The following is a 22,587-nucleotide window of genomic DNA, read 5'->3' as shown; positions in this document are numbered from 1 at the left end:
ATCACCTCATCAGGGACACGTTGTCTAGGCTGCAGAACACTGGACACTAAGAACTTAGGTCACATTTTTTTAATGGATTTCACAAAATTAAAAAATAATAGAAATGATAATACTCTATGGTATTCTTCGTTCATTTTAGAAGTCCTGCATATAGCTGTCCCTCACGGATCGCCGCTGGTCCTATAATGGTCGCCTCTCATGAACCATTTGGATGAGGAGATCAGTGTACATCTTGACCCTTTGGGTTTGGTTTGGAGTTGTGCGGCAGGAACACTAAACAAAAAAACATATGAAATCATTAGACAATTTTTAAAAATATTGTAGAAGATAATTAAATATGGGAAGCTAAATTTACAATATGTCACTGCATCCCGGCTGGATCAGTACATTCTTGTGAAGATTCGTACACTTACAGCTCTCCCGGCATCATACTGATACACGATGCCGGGAGAGCTGCGAGTCCACCGGGCAGCCTCACACACCATAACCTCCGTGGATTACAGAGCGTGGGAATGAGCCCGTACACAGGGCAGTTTTATGATGCAGCTTGTTAGACAAACATGCAATAAACCCTGTGCAGGTGAACCGTATACGATGTCTGGATCACTCAATTTGACTTACACTAGTCATATGTACTCAGCATGCAATGTGAATGGGAGCCTATGTGGATCAGTTATATCGTAATAACATTAGATAGTAAAGCAGGAGACCGACTCACTGTTTGCTGTCTTCGTTTTTCTTTTATTTTTCATTCATTGTTATATCCATCATAAGGCTGTGGAGGCTTTAGAGGTATGCATAGACGAAGCTGGCATGGGTCCCGTCTGCCGCACGACGTTTCCAGGGCGTATCCCTCTTACTCATGCGTGCTGACGGGGTGTATGCCGCATCTTTTTACTCCCGTGAAGCCCGGCCTTCATTCATGACATCATATATAAAATTCATATAAGTATTCAAACGTTTTCGTCTATTCAAACGTTTTTGTCTTTTTAGACAAAACCGATGTGCATCGCAACAAATGAGATAATATATAGACCAGACACTCCTGGTATATAGGGTACAAGCAGTGTCTGCTCTTTATATTATCCACATCTGCTCCATGGTTTTTCTGAAACATTTTATCATAATACCTGTCAGTGTGCAAGAACAGCCGTATACACAGAGGTAAGACTGCATTCACACAGCCGCAGTGTGTAAGAGCCGTATACACAGAGGTAAGACTCTGTTCACACAGCCATCAGTTCATCTATGAAAAGAAAAACATCTACAAAAAAGCCTGGTAATTAGAGATGAGCGAACCTGGAGCATGCTGGAGTCCATCCGAACCCGAACGTTCGGTATTTGATTAGCGGTGGCTGCTGAAGTTGGATAAAGCCCTAAGGCTATGTGGAAATCATGGATATAGTCATTGGCTGTATCCATGTTTTCCAGACAACCTTAAAACTTTATCCAAGTTCAGCAGCCACCGCTAATCAAATGCCGAACGTTCGGGTTCGGATGGACTCCAGCATGCTCCAGGTTCGCTCATCTCTACTGGTAATGCTGATCACATGATGAACAAAGACAGTCAATTCACAGAGCCCACATAACTAATTAGGCTTTAATTAAAGGTGTCCAAAAAAAATATATAAATCCGATGCAGGCAGGGGGAACATAATAAAGAAAGTATACTTACCTGTCCCTGTGCCGCCGCAGTAACGTTTTAAAGGGTTAGTGCGGTCTAAAGGATTTTTTCACTAACACACATTACAAAGCTATACAACATTGTAATGTGTGTTATTTAAGTGAATGGCCCCCTTCCCTGACCAATACCGCCATACTGTGACTGGATAACACCATCATACCAGTCTCCCTCATTCTACTCTGTATTCACTCTGTTGTTTTATTCCCCCTGCAAGGTGCTGCCCTAGACACCGGACCACGGGTGCCTAGTGGTAAATACGGCCCTCCCCACTACTGGTGTTTATTCTTGTCTTTACACACCCGGGTTATGCTGCGTTTACACGTAACGATTATCGTGCGAATTTGCGCGATAACGGTCAAATTCGAACGATAATCGTACGTGTAAACGCAGCGAACGATCGAACGACGCACGATAAATCGTACATTTTGATCTTTCATCAGGTCATCAAATCGTCGTTCATCGTACGCAAAGAATTCACAAATCGTTCCGTGTGAACCGTCATTCGACGATTTAACCAATGTGTGAGATAGGCTTAAACGATCGCAAAACGATCGCAGTGCGAATATTCGTACGATATAACGTACCATCTAAACGCTGATCGTTATAAAAAAAAATCGTAAATCCGACATCGCTAATCGTACGATCGGGCCAATAATCGTTACGTGTAAATGCAGCATAAAACTAGTTCATTTAGGTGTCACACCAAGTGAGTTTAGCTGCAATGTCCACTGCAGCCACTAGGTGTCCCCCTGTGCACAGCTCCAGTATATGAAGAAAGGTTAAGCTATGCTTATATGTGATGTTTTATGGAGCCGACTTTCTTTACACTTCTACTATCTCTCACACACAGGCAGAAGGCGGATAGATAGCGCAGATTTATCTAAACGTGAGAACGAGGAGATTCTTCTTCACTACTCAGACAGGGGCTCCTACCTGGCCCCTATGTACTGCTATAGCTTCATTTTTACTTTACCTTCACCTCAAGTTACCGAGAGATCAGTACCAAAGCACTGTTATCTTTTGTATTGAACTGAAGATATTTTCAAGTAAAGTTCTATCAAAGGTTCTACCAAAAGGTCAGTGCCCGTGTGTCCGGGGTGGGTGTTACCACTGCTGGCCACCATGACAGGTCGCCTCAAAATACCAGAGCCCCCCGGCTGGTTCAGCACCAGTATCCAGCACCCTGGGCCACAGCGGACATAGTGATAGTGTTACTTTGGGGAAAGATCATAAGCAGCGTAAGAAGATATTACTTTACTGAAAGAGTAGTAGATACTTGGAACAAACTTCCGGCAGATGTGGTAGGTAAATCTACAGTAAGTGAATATAAACCTGCCTGGTATATATATATATCTATCTGAACTGTAATGCAGCACACAGACTGGAGACAAGGGTGGCGCTGTTTCTTGAAGAAAGTTGTCATGTTTTTCTAATTCTGGATAACCCCCTGTAACCTGTTTGTGTAAATCTTGTCCTCTCCGTCCTGTGCGCTCTTAGATCCAGCAATGATTTTGGCTGAGATGAAACTGAGATCTTGGTATCTGTAGAAGTCATAAATAAGTTTGACCTACTCTAGTCACTTTCTTAGTCTCCCATAAATATCACTTTTTTTCTGGAGTCTCTTCTAGCGGCTAAAATTGGCTCATTGGGAATAGTCCTGGTGCCTGCAAAACTCATCTATTTGTGGATGGAGTCAGCCGGGGAGGAGGGGACCAGGAGTCAGACGTGAGGAGAGGAGGACGAGAAGAGACCACTCCGCAGAGACGCACGTGAGGGCGAGAGAATAGACAGGAGAAAATAGGAGGAGAGAAGAATGGCGTAGTAGGCGGAGCATCCTATGGTGATCACAGGAGATCTGGACACTTCTCATAGAGTAAACTTCTCATTGATGATGAAGATGACAGGTGGAACCATGTGCAGATCTCTACTGGTCTTCTCCATTCTCTCTCTTCCGGGGGTCTTCATGGAGCAGACCCGTCTTCTAGAGCAGAGGAAGCCGTTCTTTGAACGTTTCAGGCGACTGGAGGAACAGGTGAGGCTATAAATATGGTCCATGTGTGTAGTAAGCGTGCGTATGAGTGTCTATATATACTGAGTCCATGTGTGTAGTAAGCGTGCGTATGAGTGTGTCTATATATACTGAGTCCATGTATGTAGTAAGCGTGCGTATGAGTCTCTATATATACTGAGTCCATATATGTAGTAAGCATGCAAGTGTTTCTATATATACTGAGTCCATGTATGTAGTAAGCGTGCAAGTGTCTCTATATATACTGAGTCCATGTATGTAGTAAGCGTGCAAGTGTCTCTATATATACGGAGTCCATGTATGTAGTAAGCGTGCAAGTGTCTCTATATATACTGAGTCCATGTATATAGTAAGCGTGCAAGTGTCTCTATATATACTGAGTCCATGTATGTAGTAAGCGTGCAAGTGTCTCTATATATACTGAGTCCATGTTTGTTGTAACCGTGCGTATGAGTATCTATATACTATATATACTGACTCCATGTGTGTAGTGAGCATGCGAGACATGACATATATTAACTATATATATATATATTTAACTATAACTAAGGTGACTGCCATGTATAAAATTCCCAAAGGTCCATCATATATGACCTGGTCACAGCACATCGTTGTATGACAGTGACGGCACATCATTGTATGACAGTGACAGTGACGGCACATCGTTGTATGACAGTGACAGTGACGGCACATCGTTGTATGACAGTGACGGCACATCGTTGTATGACAGTGACAGTGACGGCACATCGTTGTATGACAGTGAGAGTGACGGCACATCGTTGTATGACAGTGACGGCACATCGTTGTATGACAGTGACGGCACATCGTTGTATGACAGTGACAGTGACGGCACATCGTTGTATGACAGTGACGGCACATCGTTGTATGACCAGTCTGAATGTGAGCTGTCAGTGTGCACGCCGCCTCTCTTTCTCTGATAGTGACGGACAGCTGACATAAGTGTGAAGCTCCGGCTGAGTACGCTCTGCCACCTGCCTGGCATCATTTCATGAGGTGTTGATGGTCAACAGTGATTTATTCTTGCCCCATTGTACTTTCGAAAAAATTACAGTTGTACTCTGGCGATTTTTTTAAATTATTATTTCAAATCAACTGGTGTTAGGAAACAATACAGATTTGTAATTTGCTTCTTTTTAAAAAGTCTCAAGTCTTCCAGTACTTATCAGCTGCTGTATGTCCTGCAGGAAGTGGTGTATTCTTTCCAGTCTGACACAGTGCTCTCTGCTGCCACCTCTGTCCCCCTGCAGGTTTCGCCAGAGTCTCCCTTTAAGCAGCATTCAGTGTCACACACCACTGTGCTGTTATAAGGTTTTGTGACCTTTCACAGATGATGAAGGTTGTGTATGAAGTTTGATTAATAATCTGCAATTTTTTATTTTTTTTTGCAGTTTCGTCGCTTTCAAGATGTAACCTTGACCCGTCTACAGGGGATCGCTGAAAACTACAACATTTCATACAACATTGATGCCCGTTTCCACCACATTTATGACCAGCAGCAGTCAATGGCTGAAGCTTTCAATGCTACCAATGAGGAGACTCAGAATGAGCTGAACGGCATCAAATTCTGGCTGAAAAAGGTCCAAAAGAAAACCAAAAAGTTAGACTTGAAAATCTCGGCCCTGGAGGAAGCGATGACCGAAAGGAACAAACAGCTAAGCAAGGAGAACAAAGTGAGGGATGTGACCGTGGCCAACCTGACATCAACCCTCAGCGGTCAAAAGAGGATCATCTACCAGCTGGTGAAGGACAAGATGGCGTTACAGAAGGGGATGGAGATATTCCGCGAGTCTGTGGAAAGACAAGGAACCAAGATAGCGGAGTTAGAGAAACAGATACAGAATATGCAGCAAAATGAGATCCTGCCACCAAGTGCTTTGATGGCACCGCAAGAGATGAACCGAACCCCTGAGACCAAGCAGGTGGTGCCACCCCAGGCTGATCCTGGACCCAAAACAGTCCAACAACGCATGGTGAAGCTTCAGGCCAAACATAATCTGAGGAAGAAGCTACAGGAAGAACAGCAGATGCTGATGACAACCATCAATAAGATGCCTCCAACGGCATCTGAACGTAGGGAGGAGACCAGGACGGTTGGTCCATGGGAGAAGACAACTTTACTACAAACAACAAGGGTACCACCAAGAGTAACACCTGTCCCACACCAAAATCAAAAGAGTACCCAGGAGCTAGCTGACCCAGACATCGATAACATCATCCATGTGTCAACCTTGCATGCCAATGTGACCAAGAACGACAGTCCTCACAGGGAAGGGAGACCCCCAAATATGCTCACTACTAGGAAGCCACCACATGTCACTGAGGCCCCAGAACCTAAAGAGAAGACCACCAAGGCTCCAGCAACACGTAAGACCTTTTCATAGAGATAGTGGATCTTAGGCATCGGGGAAGGGGGTAAAGTCATCGATAGCTGGTAGCATCTTAGTGAAACTGGTAATTTCTGTAAAAAAACAGATCTATGTAGTCCCAAATCTTGAGTCCCAATCACTTTTGTTGCCCAGTTTTCCACTGGGCGCCAAAGGCTCTCAAACATTAGATGTGTCAGCTGAATCTACTGATTTTGGTAGGACCAGACAATAGCTCAAAATAAATTAAAACCTCAGACCAGACTCTTTAGTAGTGAAGTGTCACCACTGAGTAAAAAGAAAAATGTTTTAGTGTTAAAGGGCAACTCCGGCGTTTTTTTCCCCCTTAATTAACACACATTACAACGTTATATAACTTTGTAATGTATGTTAGTCACCTGCCTGGAGCCGTTCCGCCTCTTTAACACCCCCCCCCCCCCAGAAGTAAAAAAAGAAAAACATACTTACGAATTTACTGTCGACCTCTGTCCTCTTCTCCCGCCGCCATTTTGTGATGGTGTCATCACAAGCGGGGGGCGGGCCTGGTCATCCTCTTCTTCCCCGTCTTCCTTTAAAATGAATGGGAGCGAAAAACTGCCGGTGCGCAGCAGCCTTTTCATTGGCTGGAATGCATCACATGGCTTCCAGCTTGCTTAGCTCTGATTGGCTGAGCAAGCTGGAAGCCATGTAATGCAATCTAGCCAATGAAAAGGCTGCCGGTGCGCACGCGCATCGGCAGCCTTTTCAGTCTCATTCATGACGTGGGACCTCGGAAGTGAGAAAGAAGATGAAGACGCGGACGGGTTGACGGAGAACGCCTGCCAGCGGGATTTTTGAATGGCGATCGACTTAGAAGGTATAGTCAGTATGGGATCTGTGTCTGTTAGTGTTTTTTTTTTTTTTTCTTTTTGCTGACGCCAGAGTTGTCCTTTAATTTTGAAGGCCCTATTACACGGGTCAATTAGAGGAGCAAATGAGCGGTGTCAGCACTCGTTTGCTCCTCGTTCCCAGCTCGCTGCCGCTGATATTGCATGCAGCACGACGAGTGGGTAAGTGCAGGGGAGGCCGCGGGGAGGTGCAGGGGGCAGCAGATCGTTGCTATCCCAGTCGTTTGTCTTTCAACATGTTGAGAGACTAACGACTGCAACAATCAGCCAACATTGTTCTTGTCGGCTGATCGTTGCCTTCTATTACACGGGACGATTAACGGCCAATACGGGCCTTTAGCCAGGGCTCTAACAGTGCAACCAGCCACACATCTCTGATGGTGGGATTGTGTGCATAAGATAAGATTATACTGTAATAGTCCCGTCATGGGGAAATTCAGTGTGTTACAGCAGCATAGATATTACAAATACAAAAAGCTCCAAGGTTAAGTAAAGGCATTACTGTTACAGTAGACACAGAAAAAAAAAAGATACAAGATAGGAAGGATATCAAAAGTTTAATTTTCCCTTTTCTCATGTTACGTATACTTAATGATGGTCTTCTGCTCTTGTTTCTCCTTACAGTCTGTAACGTGGATTCTATGCTCATTTTCCCCAATTCCTCCACGGAGAACTTTGCAACATTCGGTAAAGGGTTGAAGGAACCTTTACATGAACTTTCCATCTGCAGTTGGGTGAAGACTAACGTAAGCTATGTGGGCACCATCCTGTCATATGCCACAGAAGACAATGATAACAAGCTGGTTCTTCATGGTAGAAATGGGGCCACCTATGACTCTCTTCACTTTGTCATTGGAGACCCAGCCTTCCGAGACCTCCCCCTTGTCCCCCTGGCAGATGGCAGCTGGCACCATACTTGCTTCATCTGGTCATCCATCCAAGGCAAATACTGGTTTTATGTTGATCGCAGGTTAATTTCTACCGGCTCCAGATTTCAGAAAGGATATGAGATCCCTCCTGGAGGATCTTTGGTTCTTGGCCAAGAGCAGGACACCTTGGGCGGTAGCTTTGACAGTTCTGAAGCTTTCGTTGGATACTTGGCAGGATTTGCTATGTGGAACAGAGCTATAACGCCTGGAGAAGTCTCTGGCATTGCCACTGGAAAGGGCTTGCCAAGAGGCACCATCCTAACCATAGCTGATGCCTCTTCCCTTCATGGTTCAGTGGAGCGGGTGCACTGTACCTGCCTGGAGAACTGTTTGTAGACTTCCATACTGCTGTGTAAATAGAAGATTGCTTCCATATTGGACTATTATTTATGGGACAGCTATGGGCATGTTACATGGACTACATAAAAGCCTTTGTAGCGACCAATAATCAAAAGTATATGAATATATTTAGCCGATCAGAATAAGTGTCGTACTGATCCACCGGAGGGTCCTGTGATAGGTCCATTTTATGACATGATAATGGTGGTCTTCCACCACTAAGAGCATAAGATCCAGTAGATGACATTCCCAGCGCAGGAATCGCTTGGACACTTATTTTTTGTTGTTCCCATATGACCTATTAGTCCTTTGTAAAGATAGGATGGGTCCTTTGAGGTTTGGTTCACATGCCGATGGACTCCATAGAAGTCTGTCTGTGTACAGTGGACCTGCTGGCTCAGTTTATTCTTTTTCTTCTGCCCTGATGTGCAAATGAACAGAAAACCAACCTAGATATGAACCTAGACTTAGTTTCTGGAGGGCCCACAGTACAGGAAACGTCACAACAGAGCACCAAAGAAGTCTAAAGCTGACCATATACAAGGGCAGGTTTGGGCAAAATGACTTGAATGTGTATGGCCGACTTTCACGATGTAATACCCCAGTATGTGGTGGTGTAGAATACGTTATATTTTCTGTTCATTGGGCACATTGGCCTTTTATCATTCTGCAGAAGTCACGTATAGTACATTATAGTGTGTGTGCTCTGCCTTTGCCAAGAAAATAAAGTTTCTCCACCTGGTATATAAGAATTGCTTGGTGTTTTTATGCTTTGTCAACATATGTAGAGTCACTTTCATATATACAGTGGTACCTTGGTTGAAGAGTAACTTGAATTGAGAATGTTTTGGAAGAAGAGCTCACATTTTTTCAAAATTGTGACTTGGTTTAAGAGCATTGCTTTGGTGTAAGAGCTCCCTGTACTGGGTGGGTGGCGGAGTGGAGGAGGGGCATGGTCTGCATAGCGGGGTCTACAGCCCTGTACTCTGACCCAGGAAGTCTCCCTCACCTTCCAAATCATAGCAAATCCACTTCAGGCTGGGGCTTACATCAGGGGACAGAACTGTGGAGGTAATCTCTCCAGGCCCGGATTGGTAATCTGGCAGAGCGGGCGAATGCCTGCTGGGCCGCCAGGATTACCAATCAGAGGGGCCGCTGGTCCTCGTGCACACTTCCATCGGCCCCTGCAGTGGTTGAGAGAACAGTGCTGCTGGCCGCTGCGCTGTTCACTCATAGGCCTTATTCACACGTCCCGTAATTTACGGATCCGTAATTACGGATCCGAGTTAGTGCACATTGATGTCCATTGTCCTATTCACACTATCAGTAGCAGAAATGGATGAAAATCAATCCTGAAAAAAAAAAGGACATGTCCTAGTACGGACCCGGTGCGGACCCTGATTTATTTACGGATGCTCTCATTGACATCAATTGTCTACGGATTGTTTGCGGATTGTAACATGTTTGGCATCCGTATTTCCGTAAAAAAATATGGATAACTCATGCTCCTATTTGCACAGCAGTTTATAGAAGTGCTGGGATCTTTAGTTCTCCGGATCTCTGTTGCTGCACATCGTGTGCCGATTGTAGCAGAATCCTAGTTACAGTATGGTGTGCCGATTGCAGCAGAATCCTAGGCAGTGTTGGTGATTATATAATCAGAGAGCTGGGATCTGTAGTACTCCACAAGGTGAAGACCAGGGTGCCTGCTCTAAGATCTGGGGAGAGATAGTTGGAAAAAACACTGCCGGTGGCACCTCTCACCCTTTCAATGATGACACAGTTCCAGGAACGATCTTCTTGATAGTGAGCTGCACCTCCCTAACTTTTGTAACTTCTGCCATAAACTACTCCACTGTATTGCCACATTGTGTAGGAAAAGATGCCGAGATTTGCTACTTACACAGCCCTATGGCTCTCTGATGCGATCTCCTTCTTGTCCTGTGCCGATCTCTCTCTCTCTGCCATTCCTTCACTGCTCAGTAACTCTTAATTGATTCATTCATACTTTTCCTAACCACATTGTAAACACCAATTTATTGTGCTAATTGGTAATGATGAGTGACAGCGGGATTCAAATGCACCCGAACCCAAACCTCGGCCAGGTTCACTCATCTCTAATTATAATCAATACTATAAAATTAAAAGGATTATCCAGGATTAGAAAAACATAGTTGTTTTCTTTCAAAAAGCGGGCTCAGGTTGTATGTGGTATTGCCGTGCTGTTTTTGGGAGAAAGTAGACATGTTTTATCTAATTCTGGATAACCCCTTTGCAAGGAGTGTCATCAGGAGAAGGGCACAATACATCCCCCTGATGACGCTCTTTGCAAGTGAAACTAGTTGAGGGGCTATGCAGCTTTTAAGATATCACTTGGTCATCAGTATTCTGTTGATAGTAGTCTGCAGCTACTACAGTATAGGCAGAGGCTGTGTAAGCCGCCATATCCATACCCTTCATATACTGGTGACTTTGAGTGTATTTTTAATAGTGTCACATTCATCTTCATGTTAAACTTATACTTTTATCAGGTATTAATTAACAGTATGTTTTAATAATAGAATCATGTCCAAGGTGTGAGTGGGCCATTGGCCCTTTTGTTAAGGGGGCCACAAACACTTTGGCTGTATGGGGCTCCAAAATCCCTGTTGGCGGCCCTGCCTATACTATGTGGAGGCTCAGAGAGGACAATTATAAAAGTTTACACAGGACTTGTCGCTGTCGCTTATATCTCCCCTGCACCTTTCTGCTGGGATCTACAGCTCTGTACCTGGTATGGACCTCATAGATTCCCTTTAAGTGCACTGACACTAGTAATCCATTGATGCTGCTGAAATACATAAATATGCAACAACAAATCCACAGCAGATTATGTTGTTTTTTATGTGTTGATGGTAGGGTTCATATATTTAATGAAGCAGTGAGCAGAATTCGCTACAGCATGTTTAGAACACTGCTATCTATGATATATCAGGGGGGGGGGGGGGATATATGTTATGTGGGCTGCTGAGGTTTGAGTGCCAGGGCTGATTTTAAGTTCCAGTCCGGCCCTGAATCTCTCCATAGCTGTAACCCCTCTCTCCCCAGAGAGTGTTGCAGATATATCCTGCTTATTCCTTCATGCTCCCTGCAGTCTCTGTCAGCCCTTGTGATTCTTATCCTCTCCATGCCTTCTATACTGTGCCTGCACTCACACTCAGCTATACACACTGCTGCTACAATGTGCCTGCACTCACTCAGCTATACACACTGCTGCTATAATGTGCCTGCACTCACACTCAGCTATACACACTGCTGCTATAATGTGCCTGCACTCACACTCAGCTATACACACTGCTGCTATAATGTGCCTGCACTCACACTCAGCTATACACACTGCTGCTATAATCTGCCTGCACTTCACACTGCTGTATAGAGAAGTTTATGTCACTGTCCTCCTGCACAGCTCTGTGATTCTCACTTCCTGATAGGCCCAGGCTGAACACACCCACTTCCTCATTGCTGTCATGTGACCACACAGAGCTCTGACAGCAGCCCTGCTTCTCTATTCCAGCCTGTTGTACTGCATTATGGGGATCTGCAGCTCTATCCTGTATCTACAAACTGCTGCTGTTTTTTCATTCTTATGCACTTACTATATATTATACACCACATGCTGCTTGGCTATACTCTACAGTGACTTATAATATGACATATCCAGCTTTTAAAATGTTTGTTTTACCTGTTATTCAGAATTAAAAGATCATTATTTTTGGGGCGTGGAACCAATTGTCTGCATTTCAATAATGGGAAAATTTGCTTTGGTTTTACAGTGATTTGGATTACAAGCGCGGCCCCGGAACGGATTATGCCTGTAATCCAAGGCCCTACTGTATGACATAAATCAGAGGGAACTGTTTGGTCTACAATGTACTGAATGAAGACTGACACCAAAGCTCTGGTCACAAGACTATATATAGGATACTTGGTTATGGCTATGGCGGCTGTCTCTGATATCTATGTCAGGTTTAAACTGTATCTGTGGCCATAAAGAGAGAGACCATACATCTGCATTGTGTTAGGATGAAGAGGCTCCAGGCAATGGGAGTACAAGGTGGTCAATATATGGTCCAACAGCCCATTGATTTCCAATAAGATCCTGTAATTCGACTAACCAACAATGGTGGATTCCCTGTGGAAATCCTGAAATAGCTGTGGGTCGTCCATCTTGTCTGGCATAATCTTGCAGTGTTTTCATGAAGTCTCTAGGCTGGAGCTAGGTGATGATATGTGAAGCGAATCTAGTTGAGTTAAAACTCATCAGTCATCAAAACTTTTATGCCACCCACTGCAATGAAAAATATTATGAATTTCCTATTGACTCCTATGAGCAGCGGAATAAAGTTGCGTGAAGGTTCTATCATGGGTTTGGGTGGTGGGGCCTCCTCGGCGAAGTCATGAACCATATCTGGCCTTACAAAGTGTAGTAAATAAATCACAATATCTTCAGAAATATAAGTATAATACATCAGGTTGATGACTTCAAGATGACAAACCCTGGTGGATCTTCTTTGATTTACGACCACTTGACCCCTTTCCAGGAAGTTAAGACGGGATGGTTGGTGTTTGGAGAAAGTTTACCCAAGTGTAGTGTAGTTTTACTATGTCATATGGTTACTGTTCCCCACTGAGTGAAGACTTTAAATAACTCAAGAATAACAAGTGGTGCTGTGGTGAGGAGGTGCTCGGGTTACATTGTGCTCCAAGACTGTGCTCCACCATGAAGGTGTCTTTTACGAGACCAGGCTGGTGGCTTCAGAAGCCGCCATGGACTCACGGAGGAATCTGGTTTGCATTCTCTTTTGTCTCGTCTGTGGCTTCTCTTGCGGGGATCTTGGGTGGCCGTTACTAAATATGGACCTGCTGGACGAGGACATCAGGAGAGAAGTAGACCAGGCCCTTCAGATGGTGAACCAGCCGGACTTCCAAGGATGGAGCTCAGAGCTTATCCGACAGGTGAGAGGCGGACATGGTGGTGTCAGACTTTGCACAGTCTCTTTAGGTCTAGGTAGAGGTTACTGTAGCAGCTGAGGGTCCAATGGCTCCTATATGAAATACACGAACATCTATAAACTACAAAGGGGATATAATGGGGTTTATCTCTGACTTGAAAAAACTGGGCATTAGCAGTGAAATTTTCTAAAACAATGGTGTTGCCATTACTCAAAAGAGAACTAAGATGAAAACATGAGGGTAACTTACCTTATATCCATCCAGGCTGACATATACAGTCCGGGCAAGTTGTGTAGCTATCCATGATTACAATAACATAGGAAGTTAGTTAAAGAACAGCGCCACCCCTTTCCTCAGGCTGTGTGTGGTATTACAAGTCAGCTTCATTCACTTCACTGGAACTGTGCTGCAAAACTCCACACAAAGTAAGCACAAGAGGGGCGCTGTTTCTGGAAGAAAGTGGATATGTCTTTTCTAATCCTGGATAACCCCTTTAAGCAATGGCATTTATAAGAAGATGTAAAACAAAGAGTAGGGACCCCTGCTCCGACCCTGGGCACCCTACCCCTGTACTTTATACCTCAAAAATCATATTAGTGATAAGAAAAATGTAACAATATGATGCTTACTCAGATATCGTAGCTAAGTCCCCCAGCCGGATGACAGGCATTGCATGCAGAGGGCTGTATAGTGACTGCTCCTAGTGTAACCTTCTATAGGTGGATATTCCTTCTTTATAGCCTCGGTTTATTTGCATCACTAATTCATTTGTAACAGATCCCCCTGTCCCATTTACAGAACTGATATCTTCTTAAAGGAGAAGTCCAGGGCAATATAAAATGTTCAGTACGAGCAGGGGGGAACATAATAAAGAACCTACCTACTGGTCCCGATGCCCTCGCAGCGCTGCATCCTGCTCCTGACCCCCACTGGGAATCTCCATCTCTCCTCCTGCTATGTCACGACTTGTGATGTACAAAGAAAACATTCGGCGGGGTCCAAGACATAGCAGGAAGGAAGAGATGGAGAATCCAAGCGGGGGTCCAGGAGCAGGGTGCAGCGAGGGCACGGAGGTCAGTAAGTATAGGTTCTTTTTGTTTGTTTATTTTGTTCTTCTCACCTCCTGCCGTCAGTGATTATCAGTTTTGATGGACTTCTCCTTTAGGTGGCGGATGAGTCAGTCTATAGCTCCCCCCTGCTACCTCTGCACCCCTTGTAGCTATGCCCCTGTAGAGATCTGCAGATGGTTTCATTGTGTAATGCTCTGCAGACACCTCCTCAGTGCCGCCTTCTGTGTTGCAGGCGGCTCCCCGGATGCACATCGGTCTGGTAGAATTATGGCTTCAGTTCAGGAAACTCCAGAAAGTTCAAGATGAAACATGGAGGAAGATGAAGAGGATGATGAGGGTGACGTCAGCATCCTGCCAAGGTGTAATATGTGTATCCAATCCCCACCCCCCAGTGCACCCTATTCTAGTGACACCCTATTATACCCCAAACTATGCATAGACACCCCCATTATACTAATCTGCCTCTTCATATGGAGACGTATTTGACGGCAATTCTATATTCTCATCAAAAATCTAATAGTAAATTGGTCTATTCTCTCCAGTCTTCCAGTACTTATCAGCTGCTGTATTTTCTGCAGGAAGTGGTGTACTCTCTCCAGGCTGACACAGTGCTCCCTGCTGCCACCTCTGTCCATGTCAGGAACTGTCCAGAGTAGCAGTAAATCCCTATAAAAAAAACTCTCTTGCTCTGGACAGTTCCTGACATGGACAGAGGTGGCAGCAGAGAGCACTGTGTCAGACTGGAAAAAATACACCACTTCCTGTAGGACATACAGCAGCTGATAAGTACTGGAAGCCTAGTAAATTACAAATCTATACAACTATCTGACACCAAAAAAAAATTCTGTGGAGAACCCCTTTAAGGTATTATTATGGCGTGTTAGGCTTCATATAATAATAATGTTTAGTAGGACCATCAAATAACTGTAAAGCCCCCTAACATAAATTACAGGAACCCCACCCCCTATGTTGTCCAGTTTATGGTATAAGTGAGCCTAAAGGCAAGTATCAAAGCCTTATCACATTATTTTACAGACCTGGAAGACAAAATGAAGGACATTACAGTCCGGGTGCCCGAGCGGTTGGGTGTGATGGAGAAACGCCTGGAAACAATGGACGTGAGGATGAAGACTATGGAGGATGCACACAGAGCCGAAGCTGCAAACAGAAGCCGTGACGGTGACCTAGAGGAGAAGAAGGACTCGGAGCAGCCGCCTAGGAGGGCATGCCACCTGCAACCATGTGCCAACAGGAAGGGTAAAGGCAGCACTACCCAGCTCGCCCACAAGGTGGCAGCGCTCAGCGAGTTACTGAATGGCCACAATGAGTTGTTGGTGGAATTGTATCAGAGGATGAGTGACCTGGAGGAAGCGAAGGGAACAAGACACTCACCAGTCACCACGCAAGACGGGAGCGGAGACGGACATTAAATGGAGGAGTTAGATTATGTCTCATACTTTAGTCACATCCAGAGCTGCACTCACAGTTCTGCTGATTTTGCTCCTAAAGTCTACTGTATCTGCTGTAATGCATTGTGGGGGATGGAGTGCTCACACCAGGCACTGTGCTACAAAAACATGGCCACTTTTCCCCCTCTCTTTTCTCCAGATTGGGTGGGGTTTCAAACTCAGTTCCATTGAAGTAAATGAAGCTTAAAGGGGTTATCCAGCGCTACAAAAACATGGCCACTTTTCCCCTACTGTTGTCTCCAGTTTGGGTGGGGTTTAGAAACTCAGTTCCATTGAAGTAAATGGAGCTTAATTGCAACCCACACCTGAACTGGAGACAACAGTAGGGGGAAAGTGGCCATGTTTTTGTAGCGCTGGATAACCCCTTTAATGCATTATAGGAGCTCAGCTTATGTGCAGAGGGTGTACAATAGTATGGAGTAGGTATTAGGAAGCAGAATTATGATTACTGCTCTGAATGTTACTATAGAATAAGACAAAATGTAGTTCAAAGCAGCCTACCTGGAGAATTAGGGGCTCTAGTGGTGGGATCCTCCATAACAGACAGGTTAAAGTGTCGCTTGCTTTATAACGGAGGACTGATCAGAATAGACAATCCCTTTAATATGAAATACATGGACCAAAACAAGTGATAATAGTTTACATTGTCATAGAGTTTCCAGGGAGGTGACCCCCTGCACATCAATATGGTGACCCCCTGCACAGACCGGGACCACCAGCGGTGACTGCACCCTCCCAATGCAGCTGCTGACCAGATGGAGGACCTGGATGGGGGGAGGACTATGACGGAAATGGAGAAACTACATTCCTATGTCTCTTTATGTTATTAGAGGTTTTATACATACAGTATATACATGATAATAAAAGACAATGATACGTGATATAATACTGCAGGGAGACATAGATAGCCTCTTATTTATGCTGCTTGCAATAAACTATATATAACTTTAAACAAAGCAGAATGATACAGAATGATGCTTAAATAATACCGACACACAGTGCTCAAATAATACTGCCATACAGTGCTTAAAGGGGAACTATCAGCAGGTTAGAGGAATCTAAACTACTGATAGCCCCCTACAGCGCCGGAAACACTGAGGAGGAAGGTATAAGGGTGCTCCCAAGCGGACTTTAAATAGTTTAACAATGCAGGACCAGCCCTGAGGAGGAAGGTTGGATACATACCCTCCTCCTCAGCGTTCCTGGCACTATAGGGGGCTATCAGCAGGTTTGATAGTTCCCCTTTAAATAATACCATTATGCAGTGCTCAGTTAATACAACCATACAGTGCTTAAATAATACCAATATACTGTCCTTAAATAATACCACCATACAGTGCTCAAATAATAACACTGTAACTGAAGTCATATATACTAATAACACATGTGATGGAAAACTGCATATGAGCATATAGCGTGCTCAAATAATATAGTACCATACAGTAGGTGTGGGGTCTGTATACAGGGAGGTATGGGGTCTGTATACAGGGAGGTATGGGGTCTTTATACAGGGAGGTGTGGGGTCTGTATACAGGGAGGTGTGGGGTCTGTATACGGGGAGGTGTGGGGTCTGTATACCAAGAGGTGTGGGGTCTGTATACAGGGAGGTTTGGGGTCTGTATACAGGGAGGTGTGGGGTCTGTATACAGGGAGGTTTGGGGTCTGTATACAGGGAGGTGTGGGGTCTGTATACAGGGAGGTGTGGGGTCTGTATACAGGGAGGTGTGGGGTCTGTATACGGGAATGTGTGTGGTCTGTATACGGGAACGTGTGTGGTCTGTATACAGGGAGGTTTGGGGTCTGTATATGGGAACGTGTGTGGTCTGTATACAGGGAGGTTTGGGGTCTGTATACAGGGAGGTTTGGGGTCTGTATACAGGAAGGTGTGGGGTCTGTATACAGGGAGGTGTGGGGTCTGTATACAGGAAGGTGTGGGGTCTGTATACAGGGAGGTGTGGGGTCTGTATACAGGGAGGTTTGGGGTCTGTATACAGGAAGGTGTGGGGTCTGTATACAGGGAGGTTTGGGGTCTGTATACAGGAAGGTGTGGGGTCTGTATACAGGGAGGTGTGGGGGTCTGTATATGGGTGGGGGCTCTGGTCTGAAGTCTGTGATTTTTATAAGGGATCTTGTTGGGGGACAATAGTTATTTAAGGGACCTTAGGTCTGTGTTTATTCTGAATTCTCTGGTATATGTATGTGTTTAGGGGTTTGGTGTCTGTATGTGTATTTAGGATCTGGTCTGGGGTCTGAATGTATTTAGGGGTCCAATCTGTGATCTATGTGTATTTGGGGTCTAGTCTGGGGTCTGTATGTAGTTAGGGTCTGGGGGTCTGTATGTAGTTAGGGGTCTGGTCTGGGGTCTGTATGTAGTTAGGGTCTGGGGGTCTGTATGTAGTTAGGGGTCTGGTCTGGGGTCTGTATGTAGTTAGGGTCTGGGGGTCTGTATGTAGTTAGGGGTCTGGTCTGGGGTCTGTATGCATTTACGGTCAAGTCTGGGGTCTGTATGTAGTTAGGGGTCTGGTCTGTGAGCTCTGTGTATTTAGGGGTCTAGTCTGGGGTCTGTATGTGCTTAGGGTTCTGGTCTGGGGTCTGTATGTGTTTAGGGGACCAGTCTGTGACCTGTGTGTATTTAGGGTCTAACCTGGGGTCTGTATGTGTTTAGGGGTAGTCTGTGACCTCTGTGTATTTAAGGTTCTGGTCTGGGGTCTTTGTGTATTTAGGGGTCTAGTCTGGGGTCTGTGTGTATTTAGGGGTCCGGTGTCTGTATGTATATAGGGTCTGGTCTGGAGTCTGTATGTAGTTAGGGGTCCAGTCTGTGACCTGTGCATATTTGGGGTCTAGTCTGGGGTCTGTATGTGTTTAGGGGTACAGTCTGTGACCTCTGTGTATTAAGGGTTCTGGTCTGGGGTCTGTACGTAGTTAGGGGTCTGATCTGGGGTCTGTTTGTATATAAGGTCTGGTCTGGGGTCTGTATGTATATAGGGTCTGGTCTGGGGTCTGTATAAAGTTAGGGGTCTAGGGTCTGTATGTATTTAGGGGTCCGGTGTCTGTATGTATATAGGGTCTGGTCTGGGGTCTATATGTAGTTAGGGTTCTTGTCTGGGGTCTGTATGTAGTTAGGGGTCTGGTCTGGGGTCTGTATGTAGTTAGGGGTCTAGTCTGGGGTCTATATGTATTTAGGGTCTGGTCTGGGGTCTGTATGTAGTTAAGGGTCCGGTGTCTGTATGTATTTAGGGTCTGGTCTGCGGTCTGTATGTAGTTAGGGGTCTGGTCTGCGGTCTGTATGTAGTTAGGGGTCTAGTCTGGGGTCTATATGTATTTAGGGTCTGGTCTGGGGTCTGTATGTAGTAAGGGGTCCGGTGTCTGTATGTATTTACGGTCTGGTCTGCGGTCTGTATGTAGTTAGGGGTCTGTATGTAGTTAGGGGTCTGCGGTCTTTATGTAGTTAGGGGTCTGGTGTCTGTATGTATTTAGGGTCTGGTCTGCGGTCTGTATGTGGTTAGGGGTCTGGTCTGGGGTCTGTATGTAGTTAGGGGTCTGGTCTGCGGTCTGTATGTAGTTAGGGATCTGGTCTGGGGTCTGTATGTAGTTAGGGGTCTGGTCTGGGGTCTGTGTGTAGTTAGGGGTCTGTATGTAGTAAGGGGTCTGATCTGGGGTCTTTATGTAGTTAGGGGTCTTGTCTGGGGTCTGTATGTAGTTAGGGGTCTAGTTTGGGTTCTGTGTGTAGATAGGGGCCTGGTGTCTGTATGTATATAGGGTCTAGTCTGGGGTCTGTATGTATTTAGGGGTCTGTATGTATATAGGGTCTGGTCTGGGGTCTGTATGTAGTTAGGGGCCCGGTGTCTGTATGTAGTTAGGGGTCAGGAGTCTGTATGTATATAGGGTCTGGTCTGGGGTCTGTATGTAGTTAGGGGTCTGGTCTGGGGTCTGTATGTAGTTAGGGTCTGGTCTGGGGTCTGTATGTGGTTAGGGGTCTGGTCTGGGGTCTGTATGTAGTTAGGGGTCAGGAGTCTGTATGCATATAGGGTCTGGTCTGGGGCCTGTATGAAGTTAGGGGTCTGGTCTGGGGCCTGTATGTAGTTAGGGGTCTGGTCTGGGGACTGTATGTAGTTAGGGGTCTAGTCTGGGGTCTGTATGTAGTTGGGGGTCTGGGGTCTGTATGTGGTTAGGGGTCTGGTCTGGGGCCTGTATGTAGTTAGGGGTCTGGTCTGGGGTCTGTATGTGGTTAGGGGTCTGGTCTGGGGTCTGTATGTAGTTAGGGGTCTAGTTTGGGGTCTGTGTGTAGATAGGGGTCCGGTGTCTGTATGTATATAGGGTCTAGTCTGGGGTCTGTATGTAGTTAGGGGTCTAGTTTGGGGTCTGTATGTAGTTAGGGGTCAGGTGTCTGTAGGTAGTTAGGGTCTAGTCTGGGGTCTGTATGTGTTTAGGGGTCTGTATGTATATAGGGTTTGGTCTGGTGTCTGTATGTAGTTAGGGGTCCAGTCTGTGACCTCTGTGTAGTTAGGGGTCCAGTCTTTGACCTCTGTGTAGTTAGGGGTCCAGTCTGTGACCTCTGTGTAGTTAGGGTCTAGTCTGGGGTCTGTATGTGTTTAGGGGTCTGTATGTATATAGGGTTTGGTCTGGGGTCTGTATGTAGTTAGGGGTCCAGTCTGTGACCTCTGTGTAGTTAGGGGTCTGGTCTGCGGTCTGTATGTAGTTAGGGTCTGGTCTGGGGTCTGTATGTATATAGGGTCTGGTCTGGGGTCTGTATGTATATAGGGTCTGGTCTGGGGTCTGTATGTAGTTAGGGGTCCAATCTGTGACCTCTGTGTAGTTAGGGTCTAGTCTGGGGTCTGTATGTAGTTAGGGGTCCAGTCTGTGACCTCTGTGTAGGTAGGGGTCCAGTCTGTGACCTCTGTGTAGTTAGGGTCTAGTCTGGGGTCTGTATGTAGTTAGGGGTCCAGTCTGTGACCTCTGTGTAGGTAGGGTCTAGTCTGCGGTCTGTATGTAGTTAGGGTCTAGTCTGGGGTCTGTATGTATATAGGTTCTGGTCTGGGGTCTGTATGTAGTTGGGGGTCCAGTCTGTGACCTCTGTGTAGTTAGGGTCTAGTCTGGGGTCTGTATGTGATTAGGGGTCTGTATGTATATAGGGTCTGTATGTAGTTAGGGTCTGGTCTGGGGTCTGTATGTAGTTAGGGTCTAGTCTGCGGTCTGTATGTAGTTAGGGGTCAGGAGTCTGTATGTATATACGGTCTAGTCTGGGGTCTGTATGTAGTTAGGGGTCAGGAGTCTGTATGTATATACGGTCTAGTCTGGGGTCTGTATGTAGTTAGGGGTCAGGAGTCTGTATGTATATACGGTCTAGTCTGGGGTCTGTATGTAGTTAGGGGTCCGGTGTCTGTATGTAGTTAGGTGTCTGGGGTCTGTATGTAGTTAGGCGTCTGGTCTGGGGTCTGTATGTAGTTGGGGGTCCAGTCTGGGGTCTGTATGTAGTTAGGGGTCAGGAGTCTGTATGTATATACGGTCTAGTCTGGGGTCTGTATGTAGTTAGGGGTCCGGTGTCCGTATGTAGTTAGGTGTCTGGGGTCTGTATGTAGTTAGGCGTCTGGTCTGGGGTCTGTATGTAGTTGGGGGTCTGGTCTGTGACCTCTGTGTAGTTAGGGTCTAGTCTGGGGTCTGTATGTATATAGGGTCTGGTCTGGGGTCTGTATGTATATAGGGTCTGGTATGGGGTCTGTATGTAGTTAGGGTCTGGTCTGGGGTCTGTATGTAGTTAGGGGTCCAGTCTGTGACCTCTGTGTAGGTAGGGGTCCAGTCTGTGACCTCTGTGTAGTTAGGGTCTAGTCTGGGGTCTGTATGTAGTTGGGGGTCCAGTCTGTGACCTCTGTGTAGTTAGGGTCTGGTCTGGGGTCTGTATGTAGTTAGGCGTCTGGTCTGGGGTCTGTATGTAGTTGGGGGTCTGGTCTGTGACCTCTGTGTAGTTAGGGTCTAGTCTGGGGTCTGTATGTATATAGGGTCTGGTCTGGGGTCTGTATGTAGTTGGGGGTCCAGTCTGTGACCTCTGTGTAGTTAGGGTCCAGTCTGTGACCTCTGTGTAGTTAGGGGTCCAGTCTGTGACCTCTGTGTAGTTAGGGTCTGGTCTGGGGTCTGTATGTAGTTGGGGGTCCAGTCTGTGACCTCTGTGTAGTTAGGGGTCCAGTCTGTGACCTCTGTGTAGTTAGGGGTCTGGGGTCTGTATGTGGTTAGGGTCTGGTCTGGGGTCTGTATGTAGTTGGGGGTCTAGTCTGGGGTCTGTATGTGGTTAGGGTCTGGTCTGGGGTCTGTATGTAGTTGGGGGTCTGGTCTGTGACCTCTGTGTAGTTGGGGGTCCAGTCTGTGACCTCTGTGTAGTTAGGGTCTGGTCTGGGGTCTGTATGTAGTTGGGGGTCCAGTCTGTGACCTCTGTGTAGTTAGGGTCTAGTCTGGGGTCTGTATGTATATAGGGTCTGGTCTGGGGTCTGTATGTAGTTGGGGGTCCAGTCTGTGACCTCTGTGTAGTTAGGGTCTAGTCTGGGGTCTGTATGTGTTTCATTGAATCTTGGTGTATGTAATAAAAACAGAAGCTGCATATATTGAGTATATATTCAGTATATACCAACCACAGAATGACCCGGCGAGGAGGCAGTCATGTGACAGACAGGACATCACTTTGGAAACTTCCATATTACAACTCATCAGCTGCTCAGGAAACTTCCCAGCAGCCATGTTGCCATGGTAACACAGTAGCGGCTGCCAGAAGGACTACATTACCCGTGATGCCTCGGCGCGCACACCTGGTTTGTC

General features: G+C 45.9%; 1 protein-coding gene and 1 long non-coding RNA gene across 2 annotated transcripts; one reads left to right on the top strand and one right to left on the bottom strand.

Moving 5' to 3' along the window:
* Positions 1 to 64: 64 nt before the first annotated feature.
* LOC138801453 (uncharacterized) lies at positions 65 to 22,555 on the bottom strand. The gene is made up of 3 exons (XR_011364622.1): positions 22,404 to 22,555; positions 12,407 to 13,336; positions 65 to 273 (listed from the first exon to the last, which is right to left on the bottom strand). It is a non-coding gene; the product is annotated as an uncharacterized lncRNA (long non-coding RNA).
* On the top strand, positions 2,685 to 8,927 carry PTX4 (pentraxin 4). Its single transcript, XM_069982158.1, has 4 exons — positions 2,685 to 2,760; positions 3,303 to 3,716; positions 5,123 to 6,098; positions 7,609 to 8,927. Exons 2-4 carry the CDS (start codon positions 3,522 to 3,524, stop codon positions 8,247 to 8,249), a joined length of 1,812 nt encoding a protein of 603 aa, XP_069838259.1. The 5' UTR covers positions 2,685 to 2,760; positions 3,303 to 3,521; the 3' UTR covers positions 8,250 to 8,927.
* Positions 22,556 to 22,587: the final 32 nt, after the last annotated feature.

This window comes from Dendropsophus ebraccatus, chromosome 9, assembly GCF_027789765.1.
Source record: "Dendropsophus ebraccatus isolate aDenEbr1 chromosome 9, aDenEbr1.pat, whole genome shotgun sequence".
In the NCBI taxonomy this organism is placed as follows: Eukaryota; Metazoa; Chordata; class Amphibia; order Anura; family Hylidae; genus Dendropsophus; species Dendropsophus ebraccatus.
The sequence above is the reverse complement of the archived record's forward strand: the minus strand, read 5'-3'. Positions and strand labels throughout refer to the sequence as shown.